At 35.1% G+C, this 15,991-nt stretch overlaps 6 protein-coding genes across 6 annotated transcripts; 4 read left to right on the top strand and 2 right to left on the bottom strand.

Moving 5' to 3' along the window:
- Positions 1-27: 27 nt before the first annotated feature.
- On the bottom strand, positions 28-2,079 carry NAEGRDRAFT_70985 (uncharacterized protein; the record flags this gene model as incomplete). The annotated part of the gene is made up of 1 exon (XM_002673882.1): positions 28-2,079. The coding sequence occupies one exon, from the start codon at positions 2,077-2,079 to the stop codon at positions 28-30; it is 2,052 nt and encodes a 683-aa protein (XP_002673928.1).
- Positions 2,080-3,148: 1,069 nt separating this feature from the next.
- NAEGRDRAFT_80787 (uncharacterized protein) lies at positions 3,149-3,701 on the top strand (the record flags this gene model as incomplete). Its single annotated transcript, XM_002673962.1, has 3 exons — positions 3,149-3,268; positions 3,317-3,501; positions 3,550-3,701. 3 exons carry the CDS (start codon positions 3,149-3,151, stop codon positions 3,614-3,616), a joined length of 372 nt encoding a protein of 123 aa, XP_002674008.1. The 3' UTR covers positions 3,617-3,701.
- Positions 3,702-3,741: 40 nt separating this feature from the next.
- NAEGRDRAFT_70983 (uncharacterized protein) lies at positions 3,742-5,067 on the top strand (the record flags this gene model as incomplete). The annotated part of the gene is made up of 1 exon (XM_002673961.1): positions 3,742-5,067. One exon carries the CDS (start codon positions 3,742-3,744, stop codon positions 5,065-5,067), a length of 1,326 nt encoding a protein of 441 aa, XP_002674007.1.
- A 64-nt stretch (positions 5,068-5,131) lies between these two features.
- NAEGRDRAFT_70982 (uncharacterized protein) lies at positions 5,132-6,849 on the bottom strand (the record flags this gene model as incomplete). The annotated part of the gene is made up of 3 exons (XM_002673881.1): positions 5,132-6,106; positions 6,160-6,605; positions 6,651-6,849. 3 exons carry the CDS (start codon positions 6,847-6,849, stop codon positions 5,132-5,134), a joined length of 1,620 nt encoding a protein of 539 aa, XP_002673927.1.
- A 263-nt stretch (positions 6,850-7,112) lies between these two features.
- NAEGRDRAFT_70981 (uncharacterized protein) lies at positions 7,113-8,318 on the top strand (the record flags this gene model as incomplete). The annotated part of the gene is made up of 1 exon (XM_002673960.1): positions 7,113-8,318. One exon carries the CDS (start codon positions 7,113-7,115, stop codon positions 8,316-8,318), a length of 1,206 nt encoding a protein of 401 aa, XP_002674006.1.
- Positions 8,319-8,481: 163 nt separating this feature from the next.
- Positions 8,482-11,667, top strand: NAEGRDRAFT_80786 (uncharacterized protein; the record flags this gene model as incomplete). Its single annotated transcript, XM_002673959.1, has 2 exons — positions 8,482-10,008; positions 10,055-11,667. The coding sequence occupies 2 exons, from the start codon at positions 8,482-8,484 to the stop codon at positions 11,426-11,428; spliced, it is 2,901 nt and encodes a 966-aa protein (XP_002674005.1). The 3' UTR covers positions 11,429-11,667.
- Positions 11,668-15,991: the final 4,324 nt, after the last annotated feature.

The following is a 15,991-nucleotide window of genomic DNA, read 5'->3' as shown; positions in this document are numbered from 1 at the left end:
AACTATTTTTCTTTACCAACTTGATGCTTAATGTTTTTGGGAACGATATTCTCCTTGTTGAGATTGTTCGTTTGGAAATGATTGAGAAAAGAGGGAGTGTTGTTGTTGTGAGTAGTATGGAGGTGGCATATTTGAATTGGAAGCAACACAACTACTACAATAGCAATGGCCATGATTGTTTTGATATGGGTGATACCAGTAAGGATGTTGATGATGCATTTGATTGGAGAACATCATTGAATGACTATTGATTGGAGGATTATATTGCAAGAATTGATTATGATGATACATGTTCATTGGTGGACTGATATTGTGCATATTGGAATAGAACCAACTTGGAGATCCATTATTCATATCACGAGGAGGCATAGGAGGTGGAGGAGGAACTTGCTTGGAAAGTACTTCTTCTCCCTTCTTTCCATATTCATGTTGGGAGTGTTCAGCCATTTGTCTGGAATCTTCAGATTGTTCTTGATTGCTAAATTCCAACTTTCTTCTCACCAAGGTTTCTTCTCTCTTCTTGAGTTTCTCCATCTTTCTCTTGGTTCTCAAATCTTCGACGAAATCTCTAATCAAATACCAGTTAGAATTAAAGCTAGGGAACAAGTAGCAGAGCATCTTCCATGAACATTCTCCTTTGGCAACCTTGAGATCATATGCCTTACCTTCAGAGTAGTAAACCCCCTTGTCGTTTGGCATTTCTAAAATCATTGTAACTTGTTGAACAGTGCCTCCATTCTCTTCAATTTCTCTCTGTTGACAAGTTGGATAATTGTATCCTCTAATGTGAATCAATTCATTCAAAACCTTAATAGCTTCCTCGAAAGGAACATGGAAGAAATTGTATTGATTTGGTTGATTGCTGGCTGGTTTGTTAGAATCTTGAGTTGGTAGTTGTTGAGAGCTAGAATCAGAAGCAGTGTCCATAGAATTGAAACCTTCTTTCAAGAGACGTTCATTAGCCATCTTGATTTGTTGCTGTTGCTTATTCATTTCAACATCGTTTGGAAGGATTCTTCTCAAATTAAGCTTCTTTTCTTGAAGTTCCTTATCCAAAAACCTGATGATTTGCTCCAAATTACCCTTAAACTCTGGATACAAGTCTGAGAGGAGTCTTCTTGCAGCAATGGATTTGGCGTGAGTCTTGTTATGATGCTTACCAGATGCACTCATAATCGTATTCTCTCTGCTGACACAGGAGAGACCACATTCGAAGGTGTAATTGATTCTGCCATCAGTGTCAACTTTGGATTCGTTTTGCATGTAAACAGTTGGAGCCTTTGCTTTCATTAAGGAACAGTGAACGTGCAAAGCATGAGGGGCAAACTTTTGAAATGTAAAATTACTATTCTTCAAATCTGATTTGAATGGACTTGAATTAGCTCTATCAGTTGAGGCTTGAGTTGGAGTGGAATCAGTTGAAGCACAATCAGAGGATGCAGGACTAGGCTTGTTTGGTGTGACATTTCTGAACCAAGAGCTACGACCATGTTGAGGAGTGGTAAAGGATCCATTCCTAGATCTTGTCTTCTTTGGAGTGGCTGTTGAACTTCCACTTGAAAAGGCTGAGAATTCACTGTTGGTGTTTGCTTCTTCCTTCTTTCTCCATTCTGGAATTTCATCTAATTTATCCAAGCTTCTCTTTCTTCTTGGAGGAGTGTTACTTTGATTCATTGGAGATGAAAGAGTTGTTTTCATTGGAGAATCTAAAGCACCTTCAACTTGTTCCAAAAGGAGATGATCTTCCTCGAAATCTCTTCTCAGACCTCCTCTAATCAATGAACCAACTTGAAAATGAGGAATAGGAGAAGAGATTTGATGCATGAATGAATCATCATGATCCACTTCATTGTTGTGACCTGATGAGAGTGAGGAAATGTTAGAGTCAGTAGCTGATGAAGGCTGGTCACATGGAGCGGAGCCTTGTTCTACAGATGATAATGAAGTTGACATTCTATTGGAATAATTCTTTCTCTTCTTGATTGGAGTGCAAGTGTCGACGAGTGATGATGATGAATGTGGAGATTGTGTGATAGCCTTGGTGTGTTGTGGAGTTGAGTCAATTTGCATAGTTTCCATCTTTCTTTATCATATAGGAAGCAATCAATGAGTTGGATAATATTGCATAATTACTTACCGAAACGTTTCGTCTATGTGCCAATATAATAGATTAATGATGATGATGAATATAGGGAATATAAATTTCAAAGCCTTGTTAAATCTCAATATGTGAACTTTGAGAGCAAAAAGTGCAATGCAATTAATTGATTTGTTTTTTTTGAGTTTGTTTTTTAGTCTTGTTGAACTCTAGCGCATTCCTTTTATATCGTAACGACCTTAAATTGGACCGTGTGTTTGTATATTTGTCAATAGTTATGCTTTGTAATCAATGAGGAAGGCTTGTTTCCTTGTCTGCTTAGAACTATAGAGAACAACAGGCAAGTAGGCTTAGACAAAAAACAAGCCTAAAAAATGGAGAGAAAAGGCTTTGAGTTTTCGCGCTATTTTTTTGAAGCGAGTTTGTGATGGAACTGTGATGATATCATCACTAATAGGTTCATCATCTTTGAGATTGTTTCAGTGGTGGTCAGGTATTGGTTGGTGTTGGAAAGATTTGTGTTCTGGGAAATATATGGAAAGTGGAATAAGGGAAATTGCCATGAATTTTATGAGTGAAATTAAATCGGAAAGAAAAATTATATTTATTATTTTAATATTATTTAATATGATGACTTGATGGAGGAATATCATGGAGAGTATTATTATATTACATATTATAATTTTCGGATAATATTGATGAAACATTGATTGGAACGATGGAATGCATGTGCTCTTGCACGAATGGCAACAAGCATAATTAGAAGAAAGAAGGAAGATGATACAATGAAATAGTCTGTAGAAGGGCTGGTTGAACTGTAGTTGCCACTTGTTATGAACCATTCGTACGTTCATCTGTTAATTCATCCACCTTCCAAATTCTTTCCAGCTAACTTCACTGCTCTTTACAATTTATGCTTTTGTGGTTTGTTGTTCTCTTTTGGAGATAACTGTCATGTAAAAACACAATGAAACCAAACGCTTATTATCGCCAAATTTCACCCCACTTCAAAAAAACAAAACAACATAATCAACAGTGCAGCTCTACACAATGAAACAACAACAACCTATTGCCAGCGACGACCAAGTGCCAAATACCAACATTGAACCAATCTTGGTCTTTTTATTGAACTTCCTTTTCCTTGGTCTTGGCCATATTGTTATGGGACAAGTAAGTACACAATGTACATAACTATTCTAAACTATTTTCTCTTTACAGGCTGGAAAGGGTATCACCTATATTGTCTTGAATATTTTCTTTTACTTCTTGATTGTTGTTTTAATGTTTGTTTTCATTGGTATTTGTGTTCTTCCATTCTGGGTTATTTGGTGGGTAATGATTCAAATTGATGGTGTTACTATTGCCTCAAGATTGAAAGAAGGAAAGGTTGTCAAGAAGGGAGAGTAAGTTTCGAATATTATTTTTACACTTTTTAACACGACATTTAATAGATGTGCCAGTTCTATTGCCAAACTTGGAGTTTCCATCTTTGAAAAGACTGAAGTTTTCGTTCAATAAACTTCTATTATAATTATGCATAAATCTTGATCATTTTAATCCAATGATTCAGTTATACATAAAAAATCAAAATATTATTAAATAATTTGCATATGATAAATAAGATTTTATTTTTTTAGAAAAAAATGCTTCCACATATTTGTAAATATTCCGATCCATGTGCATTACTCTTCTCTCCTGGCAAGGAGGATGTAATCATTCATATTCTTCTCTTCATTACGGATGATGCTAAGGAATTGGAACGATGGAGAAGAGTTTCAAAATTTTGGAATGAATTAATTACTTGTTCAAATTCTTCCGATCATCATCATCATGCTCAGACTTATCAAAATTATGCTCAATTATTATGGAAGGAATTATATTGGAAGGATTTTGTTGTAACACAATTAGAAAGACAATGGATTGAATTTAAAGGTTCATTCGAGAGGCATGAATTCCATTCGGAGCAATTTTCTGAATTTTCTAATAATGTTGTTTGGAAGAGGAGAGATTTAGATTGGAGATTCTTGTATTTGCATCGAGATATCTTTCTTGGATTTTACAATGGAGATGTGAATGAATTATTATGGGTTTCAAGTTTGAAGAATGAATGGAGAAGAAATTTATCAGAATCAGACAAGTTAAATCTGGCCATGCTGTATTATGAGATTGAGGGATCGAAAAATATTGCTTTGGAGATGGAACGATCAATTGTGAATTTATTGAGACATCGAAAGAATGCATTCCACGATTTTAAATTGTACAAGAATTATATTCAGAAAGGAGAGGATTGGAAAAATCACTTGGAACAATGTAAATATGCCAGTACTCTCTATACGAGAAATATTGCAAATTATCAAAGTGTATACTATGTGCCTCATGAGAAGAAATTACCACTCTCCACAATAATTAATGAGATTGACTATTTCTATAATCATACAGTGATAGAATCGGTGAGAATTGATCAAGACTTGGCAGTCAAGCACCATCATTCATCCATCTCCATTAAGGGATTGAATGGAAATATTTGTTGCTTGGAATTGAGAAGCCAATACTCTGTGAATCATTCGGATTTTTCACTGGAATGTACCTATCCAAAAATTCAAGAAGAATATCCTCAATTAGCTGAGGCCTTTGAGGACGAAACAAAAATTTGTATCTTTAGAAGACAGAAAGAGCCAATATTTTCCATGAATAATGAGGAATTTACATATGATTTCTCCTTCATCACACAAACACCCTACTCACCAGCTGAAAAATCAATTTTTCACTGTCTCATTGATTATCTTGGTTTTGAGCATTTACAGATTGAGCACTTGATTAGAATGATTCAAATTCTGGCAGCTCCTACAAGAAGTTCTACCTGTGTGTTTCCCTTCATTACAATGCTTCATAATTGGGTCAAGGAAAATGCAAACCTCAGTAGGTATTCTTGTGTTGAGGCATTTGATAATCCTTCCATGCTTTGTTAAATAAAAGAAAATAAGACTATGAAAATATTACAATGGATTAAAAGTTTTTAGTTGCCTCATTTTATTAATCAGTGAAGGTATTCTTTGATAAATCTTTCAAGAATTCCAAATCAATACTCTTTTGAAATTCATTAGCAACACGTAAGACTAAACTTTCTCCATACTCAGGTCCAATCACTTGCAAGCCAACATATTTATCACATGGAACGTTTGAAGCGGGTAATTTCATCAAATTGAATGGATATGTATATTGACAGAACATCCACCATCTCATTGGATCATATTCTTCCTCAAAGAATGGAGAATCAGATGGTTTCATAATTGTGTTGGTTGAATTACCAAATCCACACAAGAGCTTTCGAATATTTTCATCTGGAATTGTTTCCAAATGAGCTTCAAAAGGAGTAATTGGAAGTGTTGGTGTAATCAATAGATCATATCTATTAAAGAATTGAGTATTCATTAGGGAAGACATGGTCGTTCTCACCATTTCAGAGCTAATAAAATCATAGGCACTATATTTCTCTCCTCTCGAGGCAGCATCCATCAAATTTGGATCAACCAAGTGACGATACTCTGGACGAATCCTCTTCTCTACCATTGCCTTACATCCCGTACACCACAAAATCTTAAATGTTCCAAAAACATCAAGCTTCTCCTTTTGGAATGGGAGAAGTGGAACTTCCTCAACGATAGCTCCAAGATTTTCCAATATTTTGGCTGCCTTTCTAACAGATTCCTCAATTTTAGGATCACAATAGGTTGAGAGGGAGAAATTCAAACCAATTCTCAAACCCTTAATTCCAGTATCGAGTTGAGTGGAGAATTTTCTCTTTTCATGGGAAGAATCTTTGAAATCATGATAATCGTTTGCATTTTCAAATCTGGAAGGATGAATCGATAACGGATCTGAAGGATGTGGTTGTCCTATGATATCCAAAAATAGTGCGGCATCTCGAATGGTTGTAGCCATAGGACACACGTTAGCCAAAGTTCCTAATGGAGAAGCTGGATAGTGTGGCACTACAGAAACAGTTGCCTTTCCAATAAAATCCATAAAATTTTAAACTCTTGACAATATTAGAAACTCACCTTAATAGACGAAACATTTGAAAATGCACAAGGAATTCTAGCACTTCCAGCTCCATCTGATCCAATGCTCAAAGGCCCCATTCCCAACATGACACAATTACTTCCTCCTGAACTTCCACCTCCACTCAATTTGAAATTAAAAGGATTTGGCGTGACACCTGTCATTGGTGAAAGAGTGACACCTTGCCATCCAAATTCTGGACTAGTTACTTTACCCAAAATGATACAACCAGCATTTCTAGCATGTTCAACACTTGGAGAATCGATTACATCAATGAGAGCTCTTTCATCTTGTGTTGTGTTATTTTTCCTGTCAAAATCTTCTTGACGTTGAGTGGAGTAAGCTTTCGAACCAAAGAAAGATGGCATTCCCTTGACCATGAATAAATCCTTGACAGAAATTGGGATACCATCCATTGGAAGTGCAATATTCTTTTGATATCTTGCTGATTTTTTTAGATCTTTCGAATAGAATTTTCGAATAAACTTACCTTCGGATTCTTCTGCCAATTTGATCAAAGTTTCTCTCTTTTCAACGTAACAGTAAGCATTGGCACGATCATTTAATTGTTCAATTCTATTCAAAACATCGAGAATTACATCTTTTGGAGAGAGGGAAAGTGAACGAAACCTTTCTAACATTTCTGATGCTGTTAGAAAGCACAATCTCTTATCTGTTGGTTGAGACATTTTTTTATTGTGAAATATCCTGCCAGACAGGTGAAATGTTAAAAATCTAAAGTTTACAATGTGAAAGGTTCGTTTTTGATGTCAGCGAAGTTTCGAATAACTTTTTACATTATGGAAATTGTACCAATTTGCTTTTTACCCAACATTATTGTAACATTTAACTACTGTAAAGCTGTAGACGAATGGTTTCGAATAATTGTTGACTTTGACAATCTAAAAAAGGCAACCAAAAAAAATTAAAAACCAAAAAACAGTTAAAAGAAATGACAACACTCCATCTCTCTGACTTTCTACCTCTGCAACCAATGCTTAGAGATAAATTATCTTCAAATCAACGAAATAGAATTTCATTTTCTGCAAATTTCGAACAAATTCATTCTTTAGGTCAAGAAGATTCGGATTCTTATAGATTTTCTTATCCGAAAGATGTGAAAATTTCATATCAGATGGGAATTGTGTTTGTGAGTGATTTTGGAAATCGAAAAATTGCACTTTTCAATTTATTTACAAAAATGTTTCTCTATTCGATAGAGTTGGACGAAAGTCCACAATGCCTAGCTGTGGATGAAGACGATTTTGACAACTTGTTCATCACTTTGAGTTTTACAAAAGTGTGCAAATTGAGAATTTGGCTCATGTTAGATGATGTAAAATATACGAAACTATGGGAAAGAGGAGAGAAGGCAAAGAACTTTCGTCAAGTGAGACAAGAATTGAATTTGGACGAAATAGATCTTGCTTCTGATGTGGAAACTGCCATTCAACAACCTTCACAAGAAGATGCAGCCAATTCTTTAGTCGATTCAGCACTTGAGTTTTATTATCCTATTGGAATCTCAGTAAGAAACAAACAAGTGTACGTCTGTGATAGTGGACATAATAGAATTGTCATATTAAGTTCCTTAGATGGTAGTTTCATTCGTTCCATTTCTTCCTTTTCATTTCCTTTAAAATCTCCTCCTGGAATTATCTCATCACAACCTTTATTCGAAACGAGTCATTTGCATGAGCCTTGGATGATTGACTTTTCTCTTGCTGGTGAACTAATCATTTCAGAATATTGGAACGGCTCCATTAAGATTCTAAGAGAATCATCCTCAAATCCTTCTCAATTAGAACTCGTTTGCTCCTTCATCCCAGAAGGATTTCTAAATGATGATCAAGATTCGGTAAATTCTTCAGATCTGTTTGGAATCTGTCCACTAGGAATCTGCATTGATAAGAGTAGGGAGAATACTCTGAGACCTGAAAAGATTATAGTTTCAAGTCCACTCAAAAATCGAATTTTAGCCTTCGAATGGAATAGTTCAGGATTAGTCGGCCCACAGAAAGACGAAAGACTCAAACTTGTTAGATCGTACGGTTCATTCGGACCATTGTATTGTCCATTCGGCTTAACAATAGACGATCAGAATGGTCAACTCTTGGTTGCCGATGAAAACAATCACTCTATAAAAATATTTAAATAAAATTGTAACAAATTAAATAATATTAAAAATTGTTAATTTGATTACAATAATTTTTCATCATTAAAAAAAAATATCAAAAATATTCAACAACAAAAACTCTCTTCACTAACATCAATTCATCATATAATAAATTAACAACAACAATACTAATAATAATAATAACATGGAAAATAAACGAAAAATAGAATCGGATGATGATGATTTTTCAATAGAAATTCTCAGCGTCCAAACAGTGAAGACTAACAAAACAACAACAGCAGGAAGCAACAACAATACAGAAGATGAGAGTTTGCCCAGTTTTATATCAACGCCATCAGCAAGAGAACGTTTAACGAGGATGGAAGAAGAGTTTCAAAATATAGCACCGAGAGATCGTATTAACAAGTATTACTCATCATTTACTTCATATAATAACATGGATTTTTCATCGGTTTTGAATGATCCGAAGGCTTTGAATAATTCATCACCAAGTTTATCAACACTGTTTTCATCATGGTTTGGATCAAGTAGTAGTTCTTCATTGAATAGTGCTACTTCATTAACATCGGCTGAATTATTGGAAAAACAATTAATGGAAATTCATGATTTGACGGATGAGGATTTTAAAGCAATTGCAAATGTTGATGCTAGAAAATTTGAAGATGTAAATGTAGAATCGTGTTTTGTGAAAAACCCGAAAGTAAAGAATGTAAATAATAGAAATGTAACAACATCACCATCAACAATTTCACCAACATTCGGAGATTCTATTAATATTGATAGTTTTAAAGAATATATTCAATTAATAGAAACATTTAATCGAGAAATGACAAAGTTGGTGCCACACAAATCGGAAAAGAGTTTAACAAGTAATCTTAACATTGTGGATTACATGTCAAGGAGAGAGGGCGTACCTGCCTACTTTTTTGATGAAAATTTTGAACTTTCAACACCAACTTATTTCAATAAGGTTTTTAGCTCGGAGAATGAATCTGCATCACTACTCTTGCAGGAGAAATTGAGTTATTATCTGGATCAGGTTGAAAACCAAGTTCAAACTCAGGTCAATAAGAGATCCAGTGAAATTTTCGATTCCATGATGCAATACAATGATCTGTATGAAACACTGATCAGCTCTATACCTCTAGTTGGATCTTTAAGATCTAAAATTAAGAAATATGAGGAGAATGCTGTTTTGAAACCTTTGGAAGTTGGTAATCTTGTAAGAAAAAAGCAAAATCTAACCAAGACATTGGAGTATATTGTCTTGATTGATTCTATTCAACAAAGTCTGACTGCTGTCAAGGTTATGGTTGCAAATAGAGGGGACGTCTTATCAGCCCTTGAAATTATCAATACTATTGAATCTACTCTTCAGGAACACAGTGAACTGAGCAATGTTAACTGCCTAAAGCACATACCAAAAGAAATTGAAGTTGAATTAGGTGTAATCGACATGACAATCAAACAAGAAATTTCGGAATTAATAGCTGAAATACTTCAAAAGGATACGACTTCTTCAGATTGGAACACTAAACTCGCTTCATTATTGAAAGCCACTCTATACAGAAATCTTGCAGTACCTGTAATGGCTCATGCCAAAAAGCTAGTACCTTCAGAGACTGAAGAGCTGATGAAATCGATCAAGCCACCAGTTTTCACACCCTCCACCGAAGTGACCAAAGATTTGGCAGATTCATGGTGTAAGAGTGTAAGTAATTTTGTAACATTTGCCTTGATGACACATTTAAATTCAGTTTGATTCCATTGTTTCATTAGCCCTAATTAAACTCCAGAGATTTACAGATTTTTGCTTTGCTGTGGATCAATTTTGCAAAGAAGAAAATGAGAAAGCCGATTCCAGTACCGACAAGATTATCATTAATACTGTAAAACTGAAAAACCTAGGCCGTGAAGTTGCCAAAATTCAATCCTTCATGCACGAGAGTACTCAACAACAACTTTCAAACTTTTGCTCTGGTATTGATAAGGTCATTTCCAAATTTTCACCAACTCTATTTTCCACATACATGGCTACAGGTAGTAAATTCATCACCAAATCAGACAGTATGGTTTATAAGAAATGTACCATACTGAAAGGAAAATTACAACATCATGGACAGGTATTTTTGGATGATTTCCACACCACTTATGTCCAAAGATTAAAGAAGAGACTTGCCAGAGATACTTGGGAAGCCGTGCCATCCATTCCTGAAAAGTATCAAAAGTGTGCATTCCTATTGACTGGTGAAGCTCAAGCCATGTCTTTACCTCCTCCAACAACTGTTCCTGCCTCTACTACCTCCCAGAAGAATGCCAAGACTGCAGAAGAAGACAAATCATCTTATATTTTAGCCAATGGTATCAAATTCAAATTATCTACCAGTGCTCTCTGCCTACTCAAGTTTATCTATCAATATTCTCAGCTATTATCAAACGATTTTTCATTTATTAGTGCAATTGATCTTCATGGAAGAATTTTGCAATTATTGCAAGTTTACAATTCAGAACTCAAAGAATTGGTACTCATGGCCAAGGCAAGAGAGGTCAATAGTGCCATCACAAGTATAACACCAAAACATTTAATCCTGGCCTCTGATTGTTTGCATTATTTGATTCTCTTGATGCCTTACATTCAATCCAAGATTGAAACAGCACTTCAAGAGGGTCAGAAGAAGCAACTTGTCAAATTTGGAGATTTTATAACTGATTTACTAGAGCACAGAATTGCTATTTTCGAAAAGATTGTCTCAATTCTGGGTGATGCTCTCAAATACCAACTATCTGAAATTCCAAATTATAATTGGACTAATGTAAATGATAAGAATCCAACACCATTCATTACCATGTGCAAGCAAGCCAATAGTGTTTATAGAACATTGGGTTCGAGCACCTTCCTTAGTTCTGATCAATTTGAACAGAAAAAGTATTCCAAACGAGTTTATGATATGCTCATTGACAAAATTTGTGAGGCATTCGAACAAATCAATAATCGTTCTCCAGAAATATTCAGAAACGAAATTGTCAAAAATAGAGCATCTTCAGATTTAGTAGTTATTCAGAAAGAAATTCAAAAACGTACAGATCCAAATGATCCTCCAAGATTCGATAAGCTCACCAAGCTTTTGTAACAGTATACGATTTAAAACCACTAAGCACCTATTTATGAAATAATTTATTTCTTTTTTTGATCTCTTGCTCCTGTCAATTTTTCAAGAGAATAGATATAGTTGACATTGGCAAGTTGTTCCACCAGTTTTCTCAACATTACTGGATTGGTTGTGAACAAATCATAATACTTCTTTGCCAAAATAAATTTAGCCTCTGTAAAGTTTGGAGCCAATTCACTTCCCCACTGTTGATCATTTACAAATAGACCTACTTGCACTCTCTTCTTGTTATCTTCATCAATAAATTGGGTGATGAATCTATATTCGAGGTAGAATTTGTCCTTCATTTCAGTATGCTTATCCAAATAAGTTTGCAATAATTGAGGATAGTGAACATCTTCTCTGAGAACTGTTGTTTCCTTCTGTATGTATTCTGCAAGTTTGGGTATCATGAATTGTTCAAACACTGTTGAAACCTTATCAAAATTATAGTGATGTTCAATGAGATAGAGTAAAGATCTAACAGCACTTGCATTAGACATAACTTCCAATTGATATCCTACTGGAACAGCTTCCTTAGGTTTAATATATTGCTTAGCTTCTGGATCCAAAGGTTCGTCCACTTCAATATTACTCAAAGGAGGTGCTTCAATTGTCAATCGATTGGTATCAAACAAAACAAAATCTGTGAGACCAATCTCCTTAGAAACATGGTGCAACACATCATTTCTCAATCTATTAAAATAATTAAATTGAATTTCAAATTCAGATCCTCTCTTTTCAATATTGAGAGCATCTTCTAAAAACCATCTCAAATTCTTTTCAGAACTATTATTCTTAAATTCTCTATATCTCAAAAACATGTACATAAACTTGTTACACAATGTTGTAAATAATTGACCTCCCATAGGTTGATATTCATCATTACATTGTCCAAGAACACTCGGATTTTGCATTGTATCAGCAGAAGGAGGAACAAAACTAATATGAGTCATTGCTTTAACAAACTGTTCAATAGGAATTTCTTCAATACCCAAATCCTTCAAAAATGTTTTAGCCTTCTTCATGTATTCCATATCCATCATGTTTGAAAAGAAGAGATTTTCCTCTTCGGAAAGCTTTTTAACAATTTTCTCTCGATAATTCTTTATAAATTCCTCTCTTTCTTTTAATTGAGTTAAATATTCCTTTGTAATTCTATCAACATCTACTTGAGAAAGTACTTGATTAAATTGTTGAATAGATTCTTGTGTCTTTTCTGCGTGGTCTTGATGGAATTTTCCTTCAATAATATGTTTACGTGGAGTAGCATCCTTTCTAGGATCATATTTAACTTTAATAATAGTGGTTATATTCTTCTCGCTGAAATTCTTCTTTCGGAGAGTACATTTCGATGATGAAAAATTTAATGTTTGTTCTTGTTGATATTGTTGTTGAAGAAGGGATGTTGATTTGTTACTATTATTATACGAACAAGTTGTTCCGAAAGGTTGAAACTTTTTGATGAACAATTTTCTCCCTAACGATGAAGAGGAATTTAAAATTTTAGAGTTTTGCATTTTTTTTGAGGAATTTAAAAATTTCAATCAATTAGAAAATTAATTGTTTGTTGAAGTTGAAATTTTGTTTATAATTATGGAAAATTGATATTATTCACACGTGTGAAAAATTGTTATAAGATTGTTCAAGGGAATTAATTGAACACAATTAATTTATTTAAAGTTCATAAGCATAGGCAAATAATTCAGCATCTCTCTTCAATTTGGTTTGTCTGAATTCTGGCAAGTTTTTGAATTCATCACGAGACATCTTGAAAATTTGTTGGAATTCATCATTGCTCAAGTATTGTTCTCTCTTGTTAATGTCAATACCTGATGGATACTTCTTTTGCTTGTTATTCTTCAATTCAGAGTATGGATAAACAACAGCTGGTTCTTCTTCTTCTTCAACAACTGAACCGCTGACAGCACTTGCAGAGCCAACACTTCCCATGAGACTTTGTAATTTAGCTTGAATCAAACCACCCTTATTGAACTTCATGGTATCGAACAATTTCATTTCTTCTTCTTCTTCCTTGGTGAGCTTCTTTGGAGTGGCAACTGGTTTCAAATTTCTTTGTGGAGTCTTTGTTGGAGTAGAGGTGGCTGTTGGCTTGACAGGAGTAGTAGCAACCTTGTCACCCTTCTTAATGTATGAACCCAATAATGAGTTGATATCTTTGGTACGCTTACTGTCATCACCCCATCTGGTACGTTCTGAGAAGTTACCAATGTAGTGAGTGGCAGGAATTTCAAATTTGAATTTCTTAATCTTGCCCAACTTTTCTTCCAATCTCTTCTTTTCCATTCTGATTTGTCTGGCAGTGGCATTTGGATTTTCTAATAACCAATCTCTGGCTTCTTCAGCAAAGTCTTGAATGGCACGCTTTTCTTCATCAGTCAAGTCCTTTTGAACTTGCTTATTCTTCTTCAAGACTTCCAAAACCTTTTCAGCATAATTTCTAAAGTTTTCAGCAGCTTCCTTATCACCAAGAACATTGTTAACAACATCTTCCAATTTCTTCTTTCTATCCTTCAACTCAGCAAGAGAAGCATTTGGATTCTTGTTCAACCAATCAAGAGTTTCTTGGACAGCATCATTGATGGCCTTCTTTTCTTCAGCTGACAAGAGACTGGCAAGTTCCTTATCATTCTTCAATCTGTCTCTAACAGTATTAGCAAAGTCAGCCAAATCCTTCTTGGTTTGAGCCTTTTCCATAATTGGAGCAATCTTATTTTCGAGAGCTCTTTGTTGAGCTTCAACTTCACCAATTGGAGCAGTCTTATTCTTGTTCAACCAATCGAGAGTCTTTTGAACTTCTTGGAGAACAGTCTTCTTTTCTTCTGAAGACATGCAGTCCTTCAAATCACCTTCAACCTTATCCTTGATCTTGTTGGCCATATCTTCCAACTTTTGATGTTTCTCAGCACGTTGCATAGTAGCTTCAACCTTAGCTTTAGTTTGACGCAACTTTTCCTTCAAATCATTCAATGAGGCATCATCACCATGTTTGTTGACCCAGTCAAGAGCTTCCTTAGCAGCATTATCAAGGGTCTTCTTTTCTTCTGGAGTCATACGAGAGGTGAGCTTGCTATCATTTTGGAGTTTATCACGAACACCTGCAGCATATTCTTGCAATTCCTTTCTTTGTTTGGCCTTTTGAACCAATGGTTGAGTGGCAATCTTCAATTCGTTTCTCTTCTTTTCAATATCATCAGAAGTGGTATTTGGATTCTTGGCAACTGTATCAAGGTAGTCATTGGCCTTATTGATTTCATCGAGAATGGCCTTCTTTTCCTTTTCAGAGAACTTGTGCTTGTTTTCATCATTCAACTTTTCATACAACTTTTCAATATCTTCCTTGAGAGCATTTCTTGCCTTGGCCTTATTGAGGATTGGATCAACCTTTTCCTTACATTGTCTTTCCTTATCACTAATTTCATTAGAAGTAGCAGTGGCTGCATTCTTTTCAATCCAGTCAAGCAAATCCTTGGTGTGAGTATCAATCAATTTCTTTTCTTCTTGAGTGAGAGCATCCTTAAGGAGAGAATCATTTTCCAAATTGTCTCTAATTGCAGATGCATAGTCAGCAGCCTTCTTGGCCTTTTCAGCCTTCTTGATAATTGGCATGACATTGGATTCCAAAGCATGTCTCTTTTGATCAATCTTTTCCTTTGAAGCATCTGGATTAGTTTCCAAAAAGTCAACAGCTTCATCAATCAACTTTTCAACCTTCTTCTTATCAGCTTCACTGAGCTTGTTTCCAAGATCATCTTCATCATAGAGTCTGGTACGGAGTTCATTGGTCAAATCCTTCAACTTGTTTCTGGCTTCAGCCTTTTCAAGAATTGGAAGAACTCTTTCCTCGAATTGCTTCTTCTTTTGTTGAATTTGTTCAGGAGTAGCATTAGGATTCTTCTTCAAGAAATCAAGAATTTCTTGAACTTCATCATGTAATGCCTTCTTGTCCTTTTCACTGAGAGCTGATGTCAAATCAACATCATCTTCTAAACGTTGCTTAACCTTGTTAGCAATTGATTCCAATTCACCTCTTTGCTTGGCATTACGAATGACTGGATCAATCTTGTCCATAACTTGTTTCTTCTTCTTTTCAACGGCTTCTGGTGTAGCATTAGCACCTTCCTTATTCAACCAGTTGAGTGCTTCATTAATAGTTTCATCAATCAACTTCTTATCCTTTTCACTCAAGTGATTAGCAATCATACCATCTTCATCCTTGACTTGTTCACGAATGTTATTCAAATAGTCGTTGAGATCAGATCTGGTCTTGGCAGCCTTCAAGATATTTTCAGTGTCTTGCTTGAGGTTTCTTGCTTGTTCCTTCAAGTCAGAGACTGAAAGATTTGGATCAGAATCAATAGCTTGCAATGCTTGTTTGGTAGTTTCGTCAATCTTCTTCTTTTCCTCGTTGGACAAGAAGTTACCCAACTTGTCGGTCTTACCCTTTTCATCTCTTTGAGCCTTAGACTTCTTGATTGGTCCATCCAATAAATCTTCCAAATCTTCACGATCACTGTCAGAATC

This window comes from Naegleria gruberi (assembly GCF_000004985.1).
Source record: "Naegleria gruberi genomic scaffold NAEGRscaffold_43, whole genome shotgun sequence".
Taxonomy (NCBI): Eukaryota; Heterolobosea; class Eutetramitea; order Acrasida; family Naegleriidae; genus Naegleria; species Naegleria gruberi.
The sequence above is the reverse complement of the archived record's forward strand: the minus strand, read 5'-3'. Positions and strand labels throughout refer to the sequence as shown.